Here is a 19,909-nt window from a genome sequence, read left to right on the forward strand (position 1 = left end):
ATTTTAAGTAAAATAAAAAATGTCAGATGATGGAATAGAGCTGCAGAGTAATCTGAGGTATTAACAGATGTCTTTGCCATTTGTCTGTTTTCATTCCACTTGGTACCCCCATTGACTCCTGTGAGGGGAACAATGAGTACCTGTCATGGGAAAATCCACTACAGGGATATCATCTGTTTTTGCCAAATAGAGCCAGGACAAATACTCTGCCTACATTTTGACCTGATACAGGCAATTCTGCAACCAATGATGAAAATAATAATTTTCCACCCTGTTATGGGACAATCCAGCATGTTATGTTCCATTCCACACATGTTTTTATTAAATAAAATACTGTTGAAGGTTAACATTAAATACTGTAAATTTTTCTGTGCCATGTTGGGAATTGAAGACCAATAAATGCACATATTGATAAAAAATTTTAAAATTACCAATATTTTCAATGCTGACAGTAATAATGAGTAAAAAAAACATTTTTTTTCTTTACAATACAGACATAAATGATTCGTAGCTACATGATGTGTTACAATTTCAAAAATAAAACATATTATATAGTAAAAGGGACACACTCTTTTTAAGAAAAAGTCATTATTTTTCTAAATTTACATTGTCGTGAAAACTGGCATAAGGGTGTGAGATCTTTCCAGGTACACGCAGAAAACGGAGCAAAGACCTGAGAGATAACAGTAATCTTGCATGTTGATTTAATGATGATTAAGGAAGATAAATACAAAATACATACATATGTAATGGTTGGAATGTCTGTAATGTATAATTGAAATATATGTTCTGTAATTTTGATTTGTAGTAACAATAACAACTTGATTGTTGTATGTTGATTATTGATGATTAGAAATGGTAACAGCTCGAGTTACAGAATAGATAAGTGATAGAGAATCATACTGAAAGTATAAGTTGATAAAATGATTATTGATTATGTTTTGTGATAAATTACAGAAATGAAATGACTAATGATTATTGATTATGTTTTGTGATAAATTACAGAAATGAAATGACTAAAGATTTGAGATAGTGAGACTGTCAGACTGTGTTGCAATCAGTATACTGAGCTAGGCGGGGGTGCTGGGAAAACTCAAAAAGGGAAGCAAGTTACGAGAAATGGCCAGATGGCCAGTAGAAAAAGGGAAGTACCAAAGAGAGTTGCTGCAATGAGTCACGAAGGAGATGATGGTTGGGAAAGGTTGGGGCTTTCCACAGACTCAGGGGGACGTTTCAGAAGTCACATAGACCTCTCCCATACACAACCATGGGCTGAGAGGGTTTAAAAACCAGCAGACAAGGGAGGAACCTGTTCTTTGTCCGTGGCGCTGAAGAAGAGACAACGAGAGGATGCAGATTGAAGACCAGCAGAGGACCGCACCTTGGGACCAAGGGGAAGTTGAGACTTCATGCCGCCAAGAAGGGACAAGATCCATCTGCCCCCAGCCTTGGTTCCTGATTCGACCAACCCCTCTGCCTCAACCCAATGATCTCTACTCTACTGCAGCAGACTTGGAGAAAAGACAAAGGTCACTGGGTGACGAAGATTCTGTGTGTTTAAAGGACAACGGACAGTTTTGCTTTGCTTCTATTCTGAAAGAGGACTTTGCCCCGTCAGGACAGAGACTCTGACCAAGGACATTTGAAGATTTTAGCTGCCGGGATCAACTGCCATCTGGTGTGAGTTGAACTGCCCCCCAAGAGCCTCGCTTAGTTAAACTAGTGACACAGGATAGGGATAGAAATGAGAATAGGTTATGATTGATTTTAATTTGAATTTGTTGTATTACTACAAGTTTATAATCTCTGAAAGTAAATCTGCTTGTCATTTACCCCTGCTAAAGCTTGCTCAATAAATTACATACTAAAATTACCAATGGAACTTGTGGACATTGAGATTAACTGAGTCGTTTGATCATTGTAGTTTCCCCTGATTACAGTAAAATTAGCATACATGATTCTAGAGATGTGGTGGCTTCGTACTTTCCTTTGGTGAGTGTAAAAAATAATGACCCTGGGACTTAAGTCTAAGTCACTAAATCCAATCTAGCTGTTAACAAGTGCCGTTATTTTTAGGAAAAGAGCTACCGTTAACAGGAGTGGTTGTAGAGGCTATACAGCTGTGAGGGCTACTCAGCTGACTGTTTCTCAACTGAAAAGGGTCATAACTTCTGGATTTGTAGGTAGTTAGAGCTAGACGAGTCTTTTCCGCCACCAGTTTGAATAGAATATCTCCTATAAACCGATTCGTGGGTAAGACCCGGGTTTCAGGGACTTTCCGGACCTGTTAGACAGAGAACTGGTCAGTAGTCAGTCGAATGAGTGGTGAGATAAAGGCGGGGCTGGCTATTGCATAAAAACAAACAACATGTTTAACTATTTGTGGTGTATATGTAAATGTTCATAACAGGGTGGAACACAGTCAGAGACAATGGTGAAAAAAAACACCTGCAATTATTAATTTATCCAATCCTGAGCTTGCCCATTATTAATTTCTTATTGTTAAACATGTCAGTGTTGTAACACAATATTTAAAACTTAAAACATTAATACTTTTTTTTTTTCAAATGTCCTGAAGCCGAAATGTTGCCGCAAAAAAAGAATCACCCAAATACAGTTGACTTAGAAAGGAAATTCAGTGCTGGTATAAACAAAGTAGGTGTTTCTAACTNATGGTTTGCAAACAATCTGAAACACTTAAAAGGACACATAAAAATAAAGGACATTATGAAGAGAGCAAAAACTTTATCCCACCTCTGCACAGTGCGTCTGGAAAGTATTCACATCTGAATTAGTCTCAACACAATCCTGTCACAGAAATCTACATACAATGAATCATTTTGATTTCATTTTTGGTGTTTGACTTCTGACCTGCATCATCAACTGTAGGACCTCATTTATAGAGGTGAGTGAATTTCCAAGTCCAGTCAACCCAATTTACCACAGGTGGACTCCATCTGTAGAAACATCTTAAAGATGATCAGTGGAAATAACTCAATTTTAAGCTTCATCAACAAAGTTTTAAGCAAAAAATGTGAATATCAAGAGTAATGAAACAGCTGGTTGTGGATATGTGGATAAGGTAAAAAAAAATGGATATTTTTATGATGCACGCACGCATGTAAATTTCTCTTTATACAAGGGAGAGACATTCATTCAGTGACATGTGGACTGTTCTTGTTGGCCAAAAATGTTCAGGAAGAACATTGTGGGAAATCTGATTCTTTTTAACGAGATATTAGATATTTATTTGTTTTATAAAGATTAGTTGGAAACTGTAACCTTATTTTCTGTATGAACAGAAATATCCTTCACATCAAACAGATTAGTTACTGATTTTTGTTCAAGTTATCACAAAAGACGGCCAAATAGTAGAATGAATTTGGAAGACATTTCAGGTAAGTAGTGGTGTAGCAGATATGTGCTGAGAGAATAGTGTTACTCGGTGTTACTGAGTAATTTTGATTTATTGTTTATGCTATTTTGCTTGTTATCTGTATGTCTCAGACATGTCTGTTCATTATGTTGGACTCTGTTGTTGCACATTTTGGTCACCGGAGAGCACTGCAAGACTTATAATTTTAAAACTGTATTGAACTGAAAACTGGCAGAGACAAAAGCAAAACTTATAAAGCTTAGTTGAAGACCTGAAGTTTTTCCTGAAGTCTGGTGCCTTGAAATTTTGAATTCTGGTCACTTTTTTTAACAGTGTGAACTTCTCTTTAAAAATGTACCTGATCTTTCAGGTTTATTAAAATATGTCATACCTTTCCATTATGCATGGTTGAAAACATAACAGATGAGCAGAACTGCTATAAACAACAATTTCTTATGAATATCAATGGTTCCTGGTCTAAATTTTTTTTTCAAACTCTTCAACTTTCATAATTCAAATGAGCAAACTGATGTGTCTTTGCAAAATGAAAAATATTCTATCAGAGTGTTTAGGAGAAAGTTGATTAAGATTTGGCATCAGAATAAACTACAATAACATCAGTTTATATATTTTAGATAATTATGTCCTTAGTAGATATTCTTCTTTGGTTTTTGTCATATTAAACTGTGGTTTCAGGATTTAGATCAAGAGTCCAAATGCTTTAAGTCAATTTAAAAAATGTCTTTAGCTTTGAATTTTTAGTTTTAATGTTTTTGGTAACCAGATCTGTAGTTCTTCCAGGCCTCCAACAGATGGCGATCTCTGACTATATTGAACTTCCACTAATTCCAGTAACTTCCTCATCCGCACTATGTACTTTCTGGAACCGTGCAGACCTGTTCCAGGTCTGTTCTCACCAAACCTGTTTTCAGCAGAAAACAAAAAGCAGAAACATCTAAAGACTGAAGCATTTGAAATGGCTGCTTCACCTGATACTTCCAGCTGAGGTCAGTGATCTTTTCATAAATCTCTCCCTAAAAGTTATTCTATCTTGGATTATACTTTTGTAACTTCTTATTTTTACTGGTAGAATATGTACTAAATTCAGAAACTGTAACTTTATAGAAGAGATGGGGGTTGGACAAAAGGGTTCTCTCTGCTTTTCTAAGCTTCTTTTGCTTTATTTTGTTGGGGGGGTGTAAATGTTTTTCATATTTACTTTTATTGTATTACTGTTCCAAAGAAAATGTGCAGTTTAAAAAGGAAAGCCATTCCTGTTGGTATACATAGGGAAGGTGTTTGTGAGATGAATCCAAATAATACCTTACCTCCTTTAACAGGGTAAAATCATCCTGATTCAGAGTTCAGATTTGTGTTTATAGGAATCAGTTTAAATTGATTTCTCAATAATCTTGGGTCAAAATGTTTTTGACACCAGTAGATGAAAAGCTCACAAGGCAGTGAGATAACAGGAAGAACTCGACAGACGAGTTACAGTTGTTGATAGTCCAGGCAGGAAGTAGAGAAGAGAGAACCCAACCCACCTGGGTCAGATCCAAATCCAGAACAGTGTCCATCTGTGACCTTCAGGACCTCATGTCTTTTTTTCTGGTCGTTCTCATTGGCTTGTATTCACCTCAGTGTCTCAAACTATTGCTGGAGGAACACCTAGAGCTTTTTAATGTAGATGTTTTTATTCACACAACATACAACAGAAAGTAATATACGAGTTAGAAAACATTGCCTAAGCAAAGTAGGTGTTTCTAAACTGCATGCAAATAATGGCTTATGCTCTCCTAACAGCACAAAGCCGCCCTGCTACAGAGATGAGGATTGTGCTGATAGGAGGAAGTGTCATTGCTTAAAATTTTTTTGTATTTGTTTTAAACTTGTGCATATGTATTAATTAGTTTTACTTTTGTGTAAAAAGGTTGTTGTGTGTTGCAGACTTCTGCCCGGATCCCTCTTGAAACTGAGATAAAGATCTCAACAAGGTTTACCTGGTTAAACAAAGGGAATAAAAATAATTTTAAAAAATGTAAATTCATCTCAAGGAAGAACGTAAAAATAAATACAAATTGAAACTTACACACTAAAATGAAACTTACACACTACATTTCCAGATGATAGATGATAAAGGGAGGGGAGAAAATATTTTTTTGTCTATCTTAAAGTCTTTTAATTATATACTAGTTAATTCACTATCAATAACTTTGCTGGTCACTTTTATCATTTGTTTCATCCTGTTTTTGTTTCCTGAGAGGCTGTAATGTGAAATTGCATAAAAGCAACAGAACTGCTATTAATAACAGTTTTACATAAAAAGGTCTATGAGCAATAACATTCCTGAGTCTAAAACTATGGTTTGTGCTGCAACACACAAACTATAGTTTACTGAGGATTCTTAAAAATCCTCAGTAAACATTTTAAATATGTACGCTGCTGATTTACAGATTCAAAGTGGCAAATGTGTCAGAAAAATGACAAAAGGTCTATAAGAGGTTGAATAGAAAGTTGATCAAAAATTTAAAGACAGGAGGAGCTCAATTAGCATAATCTGATTACTAATGTCAGATTTTATTTTCTTGTTTTTGTTTTACACTTTATTTTCACTTCAGATCACTATAGGTAATCAAATATTTCAATGTGTAATCAGACAGAAACTTCTTCTCATGAGTAAATATTTATTTTCTTTTTAATTTTACACAGTGGGTTTTATTCTATTTTTATTGATAAAACTATTTATTGATTTGTTCATTTTATTGTAAAATATTTGCTTTTGATAGTTACAGTAGAAATACAGTCATTGTGTTCATCTTGCAGCCGTCTCTATGTCTGACTTTACCAACCAATCATCAAGTGGAACAACATCCACCTCTGTTATCTTTACTTTCATTTAGGAACCGGTTTTGTGGGACCAACAACAAGCAGAAACGTCGGCAGAGTGAAGCTAAAGAAATGGCTGCTTGAGCTGATATTCCCAACTCAGGTCAGTGAAACTTTACAAAACTGTCAATTTTGATTCTATTTAAAATTTTATTTTTCTGAATTGTTATTTTAGTGGCTGAATGTGTTGAATTCAGAGACTTTGGCTTTCAAGTTGGACAAAATGGTTCCCTATGTTTTTATAGTTATTTTTGTACTGTTTGCTTTGTTGTATTAATGTTAATAATAATTAGTTTATTATTTCAATGTTCCAAATCGTATATATGACAGAAAGTAATATACGAGTTAGAAAGCATTGCCTAAGCAAAGTAGGTGTTTCTAAACCTCATGCAAATAATGGCTTATGCTCTCCTAACAGCACAAAGTCACCCTGCTACAGAGTTGAGGATTGTGCTGATAGGAGGACGTGTCATTGCTTTCAAATTGTTTTGTATTTGTTTTAAACTTGTGCGTATGTATTAATTAGTATTTAAGGTTGTTGTGTGTCCCAGAAGTCTCAGTTTCAAGAGGAACTTCTGGCCAGGTTCCTCTTGAAACTGAGATCTAGAACTCAATGGGGTTTACCTGGTTAAATAAAGGGAATAGTGAAAAAAAAACTTTAATGTATATCAAGGAAGAACATCAGAATAAATACAAATTGAAACTTACAGACTAAAATGACAGCAATCCCATTTGTCACAACAATAAGTAATAAAAAAGCTTTTCCATCTGTTGGTTCTTACTTTGGGCTAACTGAATCTCTTTCTAGATGGNCCCTGTAGAGAATTACATCGTCAGAGAGGGAAAGGAGCTCCAGGAGCTTCTGGAGAAATGTGGGAACAGATACCATGTTATAAACCCTTATCATTCTCAAGACCCTGTTCCTATCAAAGACATGTTCCAAAAATGTTTTGATATTGTGAAGCAAAACAGAGGTTGCTTCACAATTAAAGCTGAAGAAAAGAAACCTCAGATTCCACCTTGGCAAGCAAAACAGTTAGAAGAAGAATGGAAAAGGAGAGAACAGGAGCTGATAGAGCGAATGATGAAAGCTTTATCAAAGGAACCAGAAGAACCAACAGCAACTCATGTGAGAACAGCAAAGAGCAAAGATGAATTTGTCATTCCTGACAGTAAGTTTTATATTATAATGATTTAATGATTTACAGTCTTCCTTACATGCTTTGTCTTAATTATATGTATTTTTCTCTTAAATAACACTTTAATTTCTGTTTCAGTGAGTGGAGATGTTGCCTCAGAATATGGGAGCATTTCAGAGTACAGGAGGCGACGAGGACATGACCAAGTAGCTGAATGGCTGAATAACAGAGTCAAACTGTCTGCGATCAGCTCCGGGATCGGCAGCATTTTTGCCTCAACTATATGTTTGGAAAACGTTGATGAAAGTTCTGAAAACGATTAAAGCAAACTTGGAAATTTAGGAAAAGAACAAAGTACAAACTTATCTTATGAACTTCTAAAACAAAACTTTAATATTTAAATCTTGTTATTTTAGCTAATCAACAAAAAAAAATAGACATAACGTCACTTGAAGAGTAATATCCAGAAAAGTTTTTATGTTCTTTCCTGATATAATACTTCATAAAATCCAATAAAAAATAACACTGACATATTTAAAATATTTTTCATAATCCTGATATAGCTTTCATCCTATTTTCTTGTACATTACCTAATACTCATAAAGGTAATTTTTTTTATTAAACCAATGCTGGAGAGTAAATGTAATGTATAGTTGATTGAGCTGCATTCAAGAGAAAATGCATCAGTAATAACATCTGTTTATTTGTTTATGATAAAATAAAACATAAAAGTATTACTTATCTATTAATGGACAAACTATATCCTGTATCTTGCTTTTATGTTTTGTACCTTCCATTGGACTTTTTTAATCAACTAGAAGATGCATCTAAAAAATAACCTTATGCAAGTGTGCTGCGGAAACCTTGAAATGCTAATTTTAAAAGGTTCATTTGACCTCAGTTTTTGATCATTAGAGTTAATTCTAAGATTAGCTTTTGAGAAGATGTTTCCATCTGCTAAAGAATTGATCAAGTTTAGATTTTCAAGCTTTAAAATTTCCTGATTGTAAATCACTCCTTATTTGTGTAATCAATGATAACATAAGTATGTAAATAAAATATATGATATGAAGAATCAGTTTTGGTTCACTATAATTTCTTAAAACTGAAATGCAACAGTGACCAAAATCCCTTCAGGGTATTAAAACATATTCATTTAGCTGGGCTATCTTGGGTGAAACAACATCCCCGATTTTGTTTCAGACTATTTTCAGATGTGATTTCTGACTTTCTTTTTACTCCAGCAGTTCAAACCAGACTATTCCAGCTGACAGAGAAACCCTAGTTATAGTTACAGTGGATGGCCCTAAGTCACAGAATTATTATTCCTGTGAAAATCAACATTGATGAGTCATGTCTGAGATCTGTCCAGTAACACATGATTCTATTTAGAGAAGAAATCTGGAAACACACTTGCTCTGTTTAGCTATGGAGACTGGAAATCAGTGAAGTCTGTAGAGGAACACAGAGAAAATGAGGAAGGTCTCCAGTGGAACCTTCAGTTGTTATAAAGATCATGAATGTATCAAACATAGCTTAAAATACATTTAACTTTTGCAATTTGATTCCTTCAAATTGGACCTCTGCCTCTTTGTTCTCTTTCAAACACTCTGTCTTCAGAACCTCATCACAACAACATTTCTCTATTAAGCTGTTTACAAATATTTTCTGGTGCTTGGGTTGAGAAATAGTTTATATCAGTTCCACATATTCACAATGCCACCAGGTGCTGCTGCCATCAGAGTGGAGGAGGTGAGTGGGGAGGGTTTGGGGAAGAAGTGCTCTGTGAGGCGGGAGCTTGGGACCTGCAGCTCCAGAAAGGAGCTGTGTGGAAGGCGGCTCTTTGTGAGAAAAAGCATTTTAGATCCCCTGAATGGCTTCCACAGGAAATTAGAGGATTTCTCCAACATGCATAAAATAATAAAAGCAACACTTCAGGTGTGTTTTGATGAGGGAATAACATGATATGACATAAGCTCTCAAATGCTTTATATCAATTCTACATGATACATTATTGTATCATTTTACATAACACAGCACCTTTAGAAGATGTCACAGCTTTCCTTTGGACTGAGAGACTGTATAATGTGAAATGATTTAAAACATGAAGCAGAGCTGCCATCACTTAACAGATTTTTTAACAGGGTCTATCAGCAGTAATGGTCCAGAGTCTAAAATTTAATTTATGCTGCAGTGAAGTTCTAATAAATCCTAAATGAACATTTTAAATAAACTCGACTGATTTAACAACTTAAAGCAGCAAACTGACATATCTGTCCAAATGATATAGACTCTGTCAGTGTTTCAGAGAGTAGAGAAGAAGCAGCTACAATATTGTAAACAGATTATATATTTTAGATAATTAATTCCTTGAAAATAAGTATTAAATTTTGCTATAATTTGAGCACCTTCAATTTTTTTGCTGTCTCCTAATTATGAGTTGAGATCTTATAAGACAAAGCAAATGCTTGAAAATGCATAAATCTTGATTGTGCTTTGGACTTGGCAAATTTTATTCAGTTTTCATTTATAAATCTATTTGTAAAATTTTTCTAATCTCAGCAGTTTTAGTGGAATTTCTTTAATTCTGAAAACCACAACAGACCTGCAGTTGTCTTTGTCGTCCAGCAGATGTCAGTTTCTGGCCATGTTTGACTTTACCAACCAACAACAATCACAACAATCATCTCTGCAATTTGCTTTCATTTAGGAACAAGTTTAGTGAGAATAAACAACAAGCAGAAACATCAACAGTGTGAAGCTGAAGAAATGTCTGCTTCAGGAGTTATATCCAGCCCAGGTTAGTGATTTTTTATAAAACTCTTCCTCAGACTTTTTTCTCATCTTGGATTCCACTTTTTTCAACTGTTGTCTTACTGGCTAAATATGTTGAATTCATAGACTTTTGACTTTACATTGCAGATGGGAGTAGGACAAAATGGCTCCCTCTGCTTTTCTAGATTTTTTATGTTGGGATGTTAATTTTGTAAAGTGATTTACATTATTCCTATGGAAATGTGCATTACAAAAAGATTTTATATTCTGAGATGGCTTACACAAAAAACATTTGTAAACTGTATTTCAATAATGTCTCAACTCTCCTTACAGCACAAATCCACCCTGCTACAGAGTTGAGGATTGTGTTGATAGGAGGAAGGAGATCAGATGGAAGTCCCAGTGGTAAAAGTTCAACTGGAAACTTCATTCTGGATCAAAATGTTTTTGACACCAGCAGAAAAACAGCTCAGAGTGAAGCGAGGCAGCANTTTCCAACACTTTTCCTTTATGCAAGAGATTGAAGTTGGACAAAATGTCTCGCTCTCATTTTATAGTTGTGTTTTAGGTTTATTTTAAATGTAATTGTGTGTGTTAATGTTATTGATATTCACTTTTTTAGAAAAGTGTTTCAATAGGAATATACAGTTGAATTAGAAAGTACATTCTGTGCTGGTACTAACATAGATTCCCAGATAGCACGAAATTAGTGAATCAACATTGAATCAATGTCAGGCAGAGACTTTGAAACAACATTGAAAGTGGTCGGTGACTTGTATGTTCAATCAACGTTAGGGTTTCAACCATAACTGACATATCAATGTTGATTCAACCATCATCTGAACGTGGATCTACATGCATGAAAGCAAGGGACTTATGTACATTTTTAGCTCTGATAGGTCTACAACATAACATACCACTAAAAGTTTCTTCACTGGTTTTAAACACTATTCTATTGGCAAATGATGGGTGTCATGTTTATGTCTCATTCAAAAGTATCTTACAACATCATATTACCAAAACTATGTACAAAAGGTTAAAATGACAACATGAGATTGATATAACATTTTATTTAAGAAAAGAGGGACAGATCTTTAAACATATTTGACTCCTTTTTGACTGTCAGAACAACAGTCTTATTGTCCATGGATGAACAACCACCATGAGGTTAAGCTTTGTACTGTATGAACCAGGGAAACAGTACAAGTTATGGTAACCCCAGTTTGACTCTGGTTGGCGTCACTTTGATTCCTTGCGATGTTTTCCTCTCGTTCTGGCGCGTAATGAAGCCTCTTCTTGACAGTTTTGCTGCAGTCCTCAAGAGTCAGCTTTTGGTCAAACTGCAGAGCAGCAGCTGAGAAACACAAAAACAAAAGTGAGGAAGGTGCTGGTTAGAAAGATGATAAACATTTGAAAAGTTCTGAAACACACTGAAATATTAAACAGTGTACTGGTTACAGGTCTGAGAACAAATACAAACCGTACAGTTCCCCCTGTGCACTCACTGTTAAATTAATAAGGACACACTAATGAATATTCATTCATATTTATCTCAATGTTAGTTGACTAGGCTATTAGCATCTTTTGCCAACAAGCCAACAGCAAAGTGGCTGTGTGATTGGGACATCCCACTCATGTAAATTGTGGGGGTGGACCGCTCCACTCCTTGTAGTAAGTTGTAGATATTTGTGTGTCAATATATCACACACAAACATTCAGTAAGATTTTTTATGAATGAAAATGTAAGAAAATATACAGAAAAGAATCACCACCCACTATCCTCTCCACTGTCATTAAAAATGTGAGAACCCCCGCTCAGTAACAAAACGCTCTCACCCAGAGGTCCAGAGGAGAAGAGGGGAAGGTGTGTGGCAAAACAGCTGACATTGATCAGACATCGGCATTTCATTCATTAGATTTCAACCACAACACAACATTGATTCAATGACACAGATTCAATTGGATGGTTGTTTGATGGTTGGTCCATCAGTTGTTGACTTCAACCAAAAATTAATCATTCTGACTATAATTCAACATTGATTTAACATTGTGTGCAATCTGGGTTCTAACTCAATATTTCTCCTTACAGCACAAAGCCATCCTGATACAGAGTTGAGGATTGTCTTGATTGGAGGAAGATATAATGACCTTCCCAGTAGTAAAAGTTCAGCTGGAAACTTCATCCTGGGTCAAAATGTTTTCAACACCAGCAGAAGAACAGCTCAGAGTGAAGCGAGGCAGCAGGAAGTGTTCAGCAGACAAGTCACAGTGGTTGATACTCCAGGATGGTGGTGGTATTGGTCTAGAGAAAACACCTCAAAACTGGATCAGATAGAAATCCAGAACAGTGTCCATCTGTGTCCCCCAGGACCTCATGTCTTTCTGCTGGTCATTCCTGTTGATTTATATTTATCTCAACGAGTCAAAGCATCACTAAAGCAGCACTTGGAGCTTTTTAATACAGATGTTTTCAGTCACACCATCGTGTTGTTCACTGCAGTCGCTCCATGTAGTGATGAAGAGATTGAGTCCAGAATAAGAACAAGTTCAGTCCTGCAGTGGATTCTTCAACAATGTGGAGACAGAAAACATTTTCTCAACATCAGTAACAGAGAAGATAGAGATCAAGTCAAGAAGCTTTTAAGGAAAATTGAGACCCTGATTACAAACAATGGATTCAGACACTGTTCTGTTGACAGAAGTCAAGGAGAAACTCTGAGAAAAGAAATGAGAGATTTGACTGAAAGAGCCTCAAAAAGGTTTGATCAAGTCCAGAAACAAAAAAAGAAACTGAAGCTACAGATTGAAGGTAGGTTACAAGTTTCTTTATTTATAATAATAAGCTACAGTGCTGCTTACCTTGTAGATCACAGGTGTCAAACTCCAGTCCTGGAGGGCCACTGCCCTGCAACCTTTACATGTGCCTCTGCTGCACCACACATTAATACAATAATTAGGTCATTAAGGCTCTGGAGAATTTATCTACACAAGAAGGAGGTAATTAAACTATTTCATTCCAGTGTTTTGTACCTGTGGCACATCTATAAACTGCAGGACAGCGGCCTTGCGGACTGGAGTTTGACACCCCTGCTGTAGATGNCTATTTGTAAAATTTTTCTAATCTCAGCAGTTTTAGTGGAATTTCTTTAATTCTGAAAACCACAACAGACCTGCAGTTGTCTTTGTCGTCCAGCAGATGTCAGTTTCTGGCCATGTTTGACTTTACCAACCAACAACAATCACAACAATCATCTCTGCAATTTGCTTTCATTTAGGAACAAGTTTAGTGAGAATAAACAACAAGCAGAAACATCAACAGTGTGAAGCTGAAGAAATGTCTGCTTCAGGAGTTATATCCAGCCCAGGTTAGTGATTTTTTATAAAACTCTTCCTCAGACTTTTTTCTCATCTTGGATTCCACTTTTTTCAACTGTTGTCTTACTGGCTAAATATGTTGAATTCATAGACTTTTGACTTTACATTGCAGATGGGAGTAGGACAAAATGGCTCCCTCTGCTTTTCTAGATTTATTATGTTGGGATGTTAATTTTGTAAAGTGATTTACATTATTCCTATGGAAATGTGCATTACAAAAAGATTTTATATTCTGAGATGGCTTACACAAAAAACATTTGTAAACTGTATTTCAATAATGTCTCAACTCTCCTTACAGCACAATTCCACCCTGCTACAGAGTTGAGGATTGTGTTGATAGGAGGAAGGAGATCAGATGGTAGTCCCAGTGGTAAAAGTTCAACTGGAAACTTCATTCTGGATCAAAATGTTTTTGACACCAGCAGAAAAACAGCTCAGAGTGAAGCGAGGCAGCAGGAAGTGTTCAGCAGACAAGTCACAGTGGTTGATACTCCAGGATGGAGGTGGGGTGATTCAAGAGAAGAGACTCCAAAATTGGATCAGATAGAAATCCAGAACAGTGTCCATCTGTGTCCCCCAGGACCTCATGTCTTTCTTCTGGTCATTCCTATCAGTTTACATTTCTCTCAGCGTGTCAAAGCATCTCTAAAGCAGCACTTCGAGCTTTTTAATGTGGATGTTTTCAGTCACACCATCGTGCTGTTCACTGCAGTCGCTCAATGTAGTGATGAAAAGGTAGAATCTAAAATCAGAAGAAATCCAGTCCTGCAGTGGATTCTTCAACAATGTGGAAACAGAAAACATTTTCTCAACATCAGTAACGGAGAAGACAGAGATCAAGTCAAGAAGCTTTTAGAGAAAATTGAGACCCTGATTACAAACAATGGATTCAGACACTGTTCTGTTGACAGAAGTCAAGGAGAAACTCTAAGAAAAGAAATGACAGATTTGACTGAAAGAGCCTCAAAAAGGTTTGATCAAGTCCAGAAACAAAGAAACAAACTCAATAAACTGATTTCAGGTGGGTTACAAGCTTCTATTTTAAAAAAAATAAGTCACAGTTCTCCATGTTATAGGAAATAATATTTCAGGATTCACATCTTCTGTGAGAACATCACCTGTAACCCTTTGTAAAATTTTGTTGAATTTTCACTTTTTGAAAATGTGTCACTGAAGTGATTAGAAGACATTAATATTTGTTTCCAGAAGTTAAAATATTTTGGTTTTAATTTGTTGTGGTTTTATGTTTTATCTTATGCTTAAGGTGCATTTAAATTGTTACAAATACTGTTGCACTGCTTTTATTGTGAGATTTGTGTGTGGGCATATGGGGATACGAGACCTGCTATGAAAAGAACACAGTAAATACTGTAACAAAACTATCTGCACCAACCTGATACAGCAGATTGGTGCAGCTTTAGGCAAAGATGGGCCCAAAGCGATGTGTTGTCATTTCAGAGAATGTTTTACTATTTTTAGAAGAAAACAAACCTCCAATAAGACTAAGATAAAAAAAAAAACGATTTAATTATACTACTACATGGCTTCTGGTAAAACACAACCAGAAGATTGAGTTTGTTTCCAGAGAAAGTATTCAGAAACAGAAAGCCAACATAGAACTAGACAAACCAGTCCCACAAGAAAACATAAGTTCATTTTCTTTCGCAAAATCTTTTAACAGTTCACGGGGAGCTGTAAAGTAAAAAGAAGATACAACAGTCACTTAAAATGACATTGATCATGCAGGTCATGCAACAGATTCACCACCTGACTATTTGTTTGGCCACCAGTAATTTCAATTTATTTCAGCTTTGCAACTCCTGGGTAACTTTATTTTCTGTGTCGTCGACCCTGATCTCAATAAACCTGAGTTTGCCAACTTGTTTTAAATTGAGGAAACTACATAATTTCTTGGTTTCTCTGTTTAGATGGAAAAGTCCCTCCAGACCATTTAAGAAGAGTGATGATTGGATCATCATGTGCTGGGAAAAGCTCAACAGGAAACACCATCCTAAGGAAAAATGCCTTTGGTGTTACTAAAAGTAGTAGGAGAACAACTCACAGTGAAATCAGTCATGGTTTGGTTGAAGGAAGGCGGCTCACAGTGGTCGATTCTCCTGGTTGGTTTTACATCAACACCCTTCAGGAAACCAGTGAGATGGATAAACTGGAAATAGAGAACAGTGTGAATCTGTGTCCTCCAGGACCACATGCTGTGNCCAGGGCCAAAATAAAAAGCTGGTAAAGCATAGAATCCAACTTGTTTACAGAACCTGAAGCTCAGTGCTGCCATCTGCTGTTAGTTCCGCTGCAGTATGTTGTGTGCTCTGAATAAAACACAGCGCCCCCCGTGGACAGTATAGGAACTGCAGATTTTCAATTAAACGAAGTATATGTTTTTTCATCAATAATGAAAATGCATTTAGCCCCCGGGCTGGACTAAATCGTTCGGCGGGCCGATTCCGGCCCGCGGGCCGTACGTTTGACACCCCTGATCTAGAACCTCCACCTGTGCTCATGTTGAAGGAAGTAAATAATCAAATTCAGTATTTTCAATTTAAATTCAAAAATACTTTATTAATCCCAAAGGAAAATTAAATGTTGTCATAGCTTAATTTAGATTCAGTCATCAATAATGATAGATTAATAATAATACTGTTATTAATAATTATTATTATGTCTGTAGTAGACATTATTAGAATATTATTATAAGCAATAATAATAGATTCAGTTAGATTCAATAACCATTCACATATTCTGAGCACATTACATGTTACACTCAGCATAACATTATTGAAGTTTATCTTTTGGAAAATGTTTGAGAATCACTTGAAGAAAAGAAACTTTAAATCAGATTTAAAGTCGTGCGTCTTAAACTGGAGATTTAAGACGCAAAGCAGTTTTATTGTTTCTTGGTAAAACAAACAAAATTTTATGATTATTTTCAGGAAAAGGCTTCAGAAACAGAAAAGCAACATAGAGCTGGAGAAATTAGACAAAGTGTAAAAACAATCACTTTTGCTTTCTTTTACTAAATCTTTTAACCCTTCACTGGCACCTCTAAAGTAAAATAAGACACAAAAGTTACATAAGATTATCTAAATCACACAATTCATGCAATAGATTTACCTTTTGTGTACTTTAACCTTTCTCTTTTAACCACTAAAAACTTTGCAGCTGTTTCTTTTTTTCTGTGTAATCAACATGGCTGTAAGTAAAACTGAGTTACACATTTTTAAATTGAGTAAACTAAATAATTTGTTTTTTCTGTTTTGTTGGATTAGATGGAAAAGTCCCTCCAGACCATTTAAAAATAGTGATGATTGGAGGATCATTTGCTGGTAAAAGCTCAACAGGAAACAACGTTCTTGAAAAAAATATATTTAATGTTGATAAAAAGGGTAACAGAAGAACAACCCACAGTGAAATCAGCCATGGTTTGGTTGAAGGAAGGCGGCTCACAGTGGTCGATTCTCCTGGTTGGTTCTGCTTCAACACCCTTCAGGAAACCAGTGAGATGGATAAACTGGAAATAGAGAACAGTGTGAATCTGTGTCCTCCAGGACCACATGCTGTGCTGCTGGTTGTTCCTGTAATGATCAACACTGATGAATCATATCTGAGATCTGTCCAGGATCACATGAGTCTGTTTAGAGAAGAAATCTGGAAACACACACTGGTTCTGTTCACCTATGGAGACTGGTTAGGAGTGAAGACTGTAGAGGAGCNTAATTTTTGTTTGTTTTACAGACGAGAGACACAAAGTCACTGAAATCAATATTGTTCTTATTGGCCACAAATGCTCTGGAAAAAGTAAAGCTGGAAATCTGGTTCTTTTCAACAAGAGCTTCAATATAAACTTTGAGAGAGCTTGGTTGAAAAAGGTAACACAACATGCATGCAAAAACATTTGACACAGTCTATATATGCTCATGTTCTCCACTAGAGCTCATCACCCCAGGTCCTTACACTGGCTAGTGAGAATAGATTTTAAAATACTGCTGTTAGTTTATAAATCACTGAACTTAGCGTCACTATACATTAAAGATCTGCTGTTTCTGAATCAACCTTCCAGACAACTCAGGTCTTCTGGTTCTGACCTGCTCTGCATCCCCAGAACCAGAACCAAATCTGGAGAAGCAGCATTCAGCGTCTATGCACCACAAATCTGGAACAAACTTCCAGAAAACTGCAAAACAGCCGAAACACCGAGTACTTTTAAAATTAGACTAAAAACCCATCTGTTTAGAGTTGTTTTTTGAAACATAAATTAAACATTAATCAGCATTCTGATGTGTAACAATGGCATTTGATACATTTGTTGACTCTGTTCTATGACTCTGTACCTCTTATGAGGTAGGTAAGTTATAAAACTATGAGATTTCTTTCAGTGGTAACAGACTTCCATAAAAGTCTCAAGCTGGGATCTTTGTTTTGTGTTTCTTCCTATACATCTTTAAAAGTGATGCACTGGAAACCACAATGATGGACATGACAAAGTCATTCTTGTTTTCTCATTGGGTGTTAATTTTAGCTTCAAAAAATTATCGGATGGGAAGCTAAAAAAGACAATTGTTTTGTATCAGTTGTAGAAGATAAGTGAGCCCATCTCCAAAGTGATTAAAGCCTACAATAACATCTGCAAAACATGTTGCAGCAAACACAAAAGTCCTGAGGGTTTGGGTTTCTGTGGGAAAGTTGTGAACAAATACGATCTTGCCTGTAATGGGTAACACACTTAAAGTTTTCATCTGATTAGTTTCCATGGAGGCTAATGCTAACTGCTATTTAGCATTAAATAGCAGTTAGCTATTTTTATGCTGACAAATTTTTATGTCAGCATAAAAATTTAAAGAATTATTTTTTTAAACAAATTACAGGAATAATCAGGGGTTCCTGAAACACTTGGTATAATAGCACTGTACTTTGTATCAATCTTATGGTTGAATGACAAATCATATTAAAAATGATAAATGCTGGATATAATGTCTGTTTAGTCCACTTAGCAGCAAAAGNACTGGATCAATGACGTCCCTGTAGAGAATTACATTGTCAGAGAGGGAAAGGAGCTCCAGGAGCTTCTGGAGAAATGTGGGAACAGATACCATGTTCTAAAAGGCTATGTTTCTGATTATCCTGTTCAAGTCAAAGAACTGTTCCAAAAAAGTATTAATATGGTAACACAAAACAGAGGATGCTTCTCAGTTGAAGACAGAAAAGAGAAATTTACCAGTTTCCTTCAGCCACCAAAACAACAGACACTTACAGAACAAGAATGGAAAAGGAGAGAACAGGAGCTGATAGAGAGAGTGATGAAAGCTTTAGCAAAGGAACCAGAAGAACCAACAGAACCTCATGTGAGAACAGCATGGAGCAAAGATGATGATATCATTCCTGACAGTAAGTTTTATATAATAATGAATTAATATTTAGTTTACAGTCTTTTACATGCATTGTTCTCTTGAATAACTCATCAATGTCTGTTTCAGTGAGTGGAGATGTTGCCTCAGAATATGGGAGCATTTCAGAGGAACAGAGACGACGAGGACATGACCAAGTAACTGAATGGCTGAATAACGGAGGCAGAGAGTCAGAGATCAGCTCTGGGATCGGCAGCATTTGTTCCTCAAACACTTTTATGGACAAGACTGATGAAAGTTCCCTAATAGCAGCAAATCAACCAAATATTTCTTTCTCTGAAAACAAGAAAGTCCCTCTGAACATGTTCTTAAACACCAAAAAGATTCAACGCAGAAGCTCTTGTTAAGGCAGAAGACTTTTTAAAAATGTCATTTGAACTTTATGAACAGGAGAGAACAAGACAACAAACTATATCTGAGTCTTATTTTTAGTCATTTTAAAAGTACACGAGTTGCAGTGCCTACATTATTATGCAACATATTATTATGCACAGATCTGATACTATTTTAGAATTTGTTTTTCTATAAATTATGCTGGTCAGTTTAGGTTTAGTCGGATTTCTTATGATAGATAAAATTAATTACATCATGCCTTTTTAAATTTCAAAGCTATTACACATTTTTCTGCTTTTTTTAATCAAACAGTTTTGGCTATTTTGCATGATTGTAGACATTGTGTAGATCTTTTATAAATAGCAGACCCAGTCAATTGAGATAATTAGTTTTTTATTTTATAACTCACAAATTCTTGATCTCAAAAACCAGTGGATTATCTGAAGACAGAGCTTGTTATAACCATGTTGTGACTTCTTTTATATTAGATCAGATGGATAAACTGGAAATAGAGAACAGTGTGAATCTGTGTCCTCCAGGACCACATGCTGTGCTGCTGGTTATTCCTGTTATGATGAACATTGATGAATCATATCTGAGATCTG

The 19,909-nt window shown here is 35.8% G+C and overlaps 2 protein-coding genes and 1 pseudogene across 2 annotated transcripts in view; all 3 read left to right on the forward strand.

Annotated features, from left to right (window-relative positions):
* Window positions 1-6,201: 6,201 nt before the first annotated feature.
* The window catches only part of LOC103131954 (GTPase IMAP family member 8-like), a 41,741-nt gene continuing 28,033 nt past the window's right edge, over window positions 6,202-19,909 (forward strand). Inside the window, exon 1 of the mRNA XM_016667037.1 lies at window positions 6,202-6,365. The gene's annotated coding sequence lies outside the window, so the exon portion shown is untranslated. The remainder of the gene's footprint in view (window positions 6,366-19,909) is intronic.
* LOC103131956 (GTPase IMAP family member 5-like) lies at window positions 13,511-17,323 on the forward strand. Its single transcript, XM_016667036.1, has 4 exons — window positions 13,511-13,541; window positions 13,850-14,572; window positions 15,480-15,761; window positions 17,121-17,323. Exons 1-4 carry the CDS (start codon window positions 13,511-13,513, stop codon window positions 17,321-17,323), a joined length of 1,239 nt encoding a protein of 412 aa, XP_016522522.1.
* Window positions 17,478-19,268, forward strand: LOC107834979 (uncharacterized; annotated as a pseudogene).

The sequence above is a fragment of the Poecilia formosa genome, unplaced genomic scaffold (genome assembly GCF_000485575.1).
Source record: "Poecilia formosa unplaced genomic scaffold, Poecilia_formosa-5.1.2 Scaffold881, whole genome shotgun sequence".
NCBI classification, from domain to species: Eukaryota; Metazoa; Chordata; class Actinopteri; order Cyprinodontiformes; family Poeciliidae; genus Poecilia; species Poecilia formosa.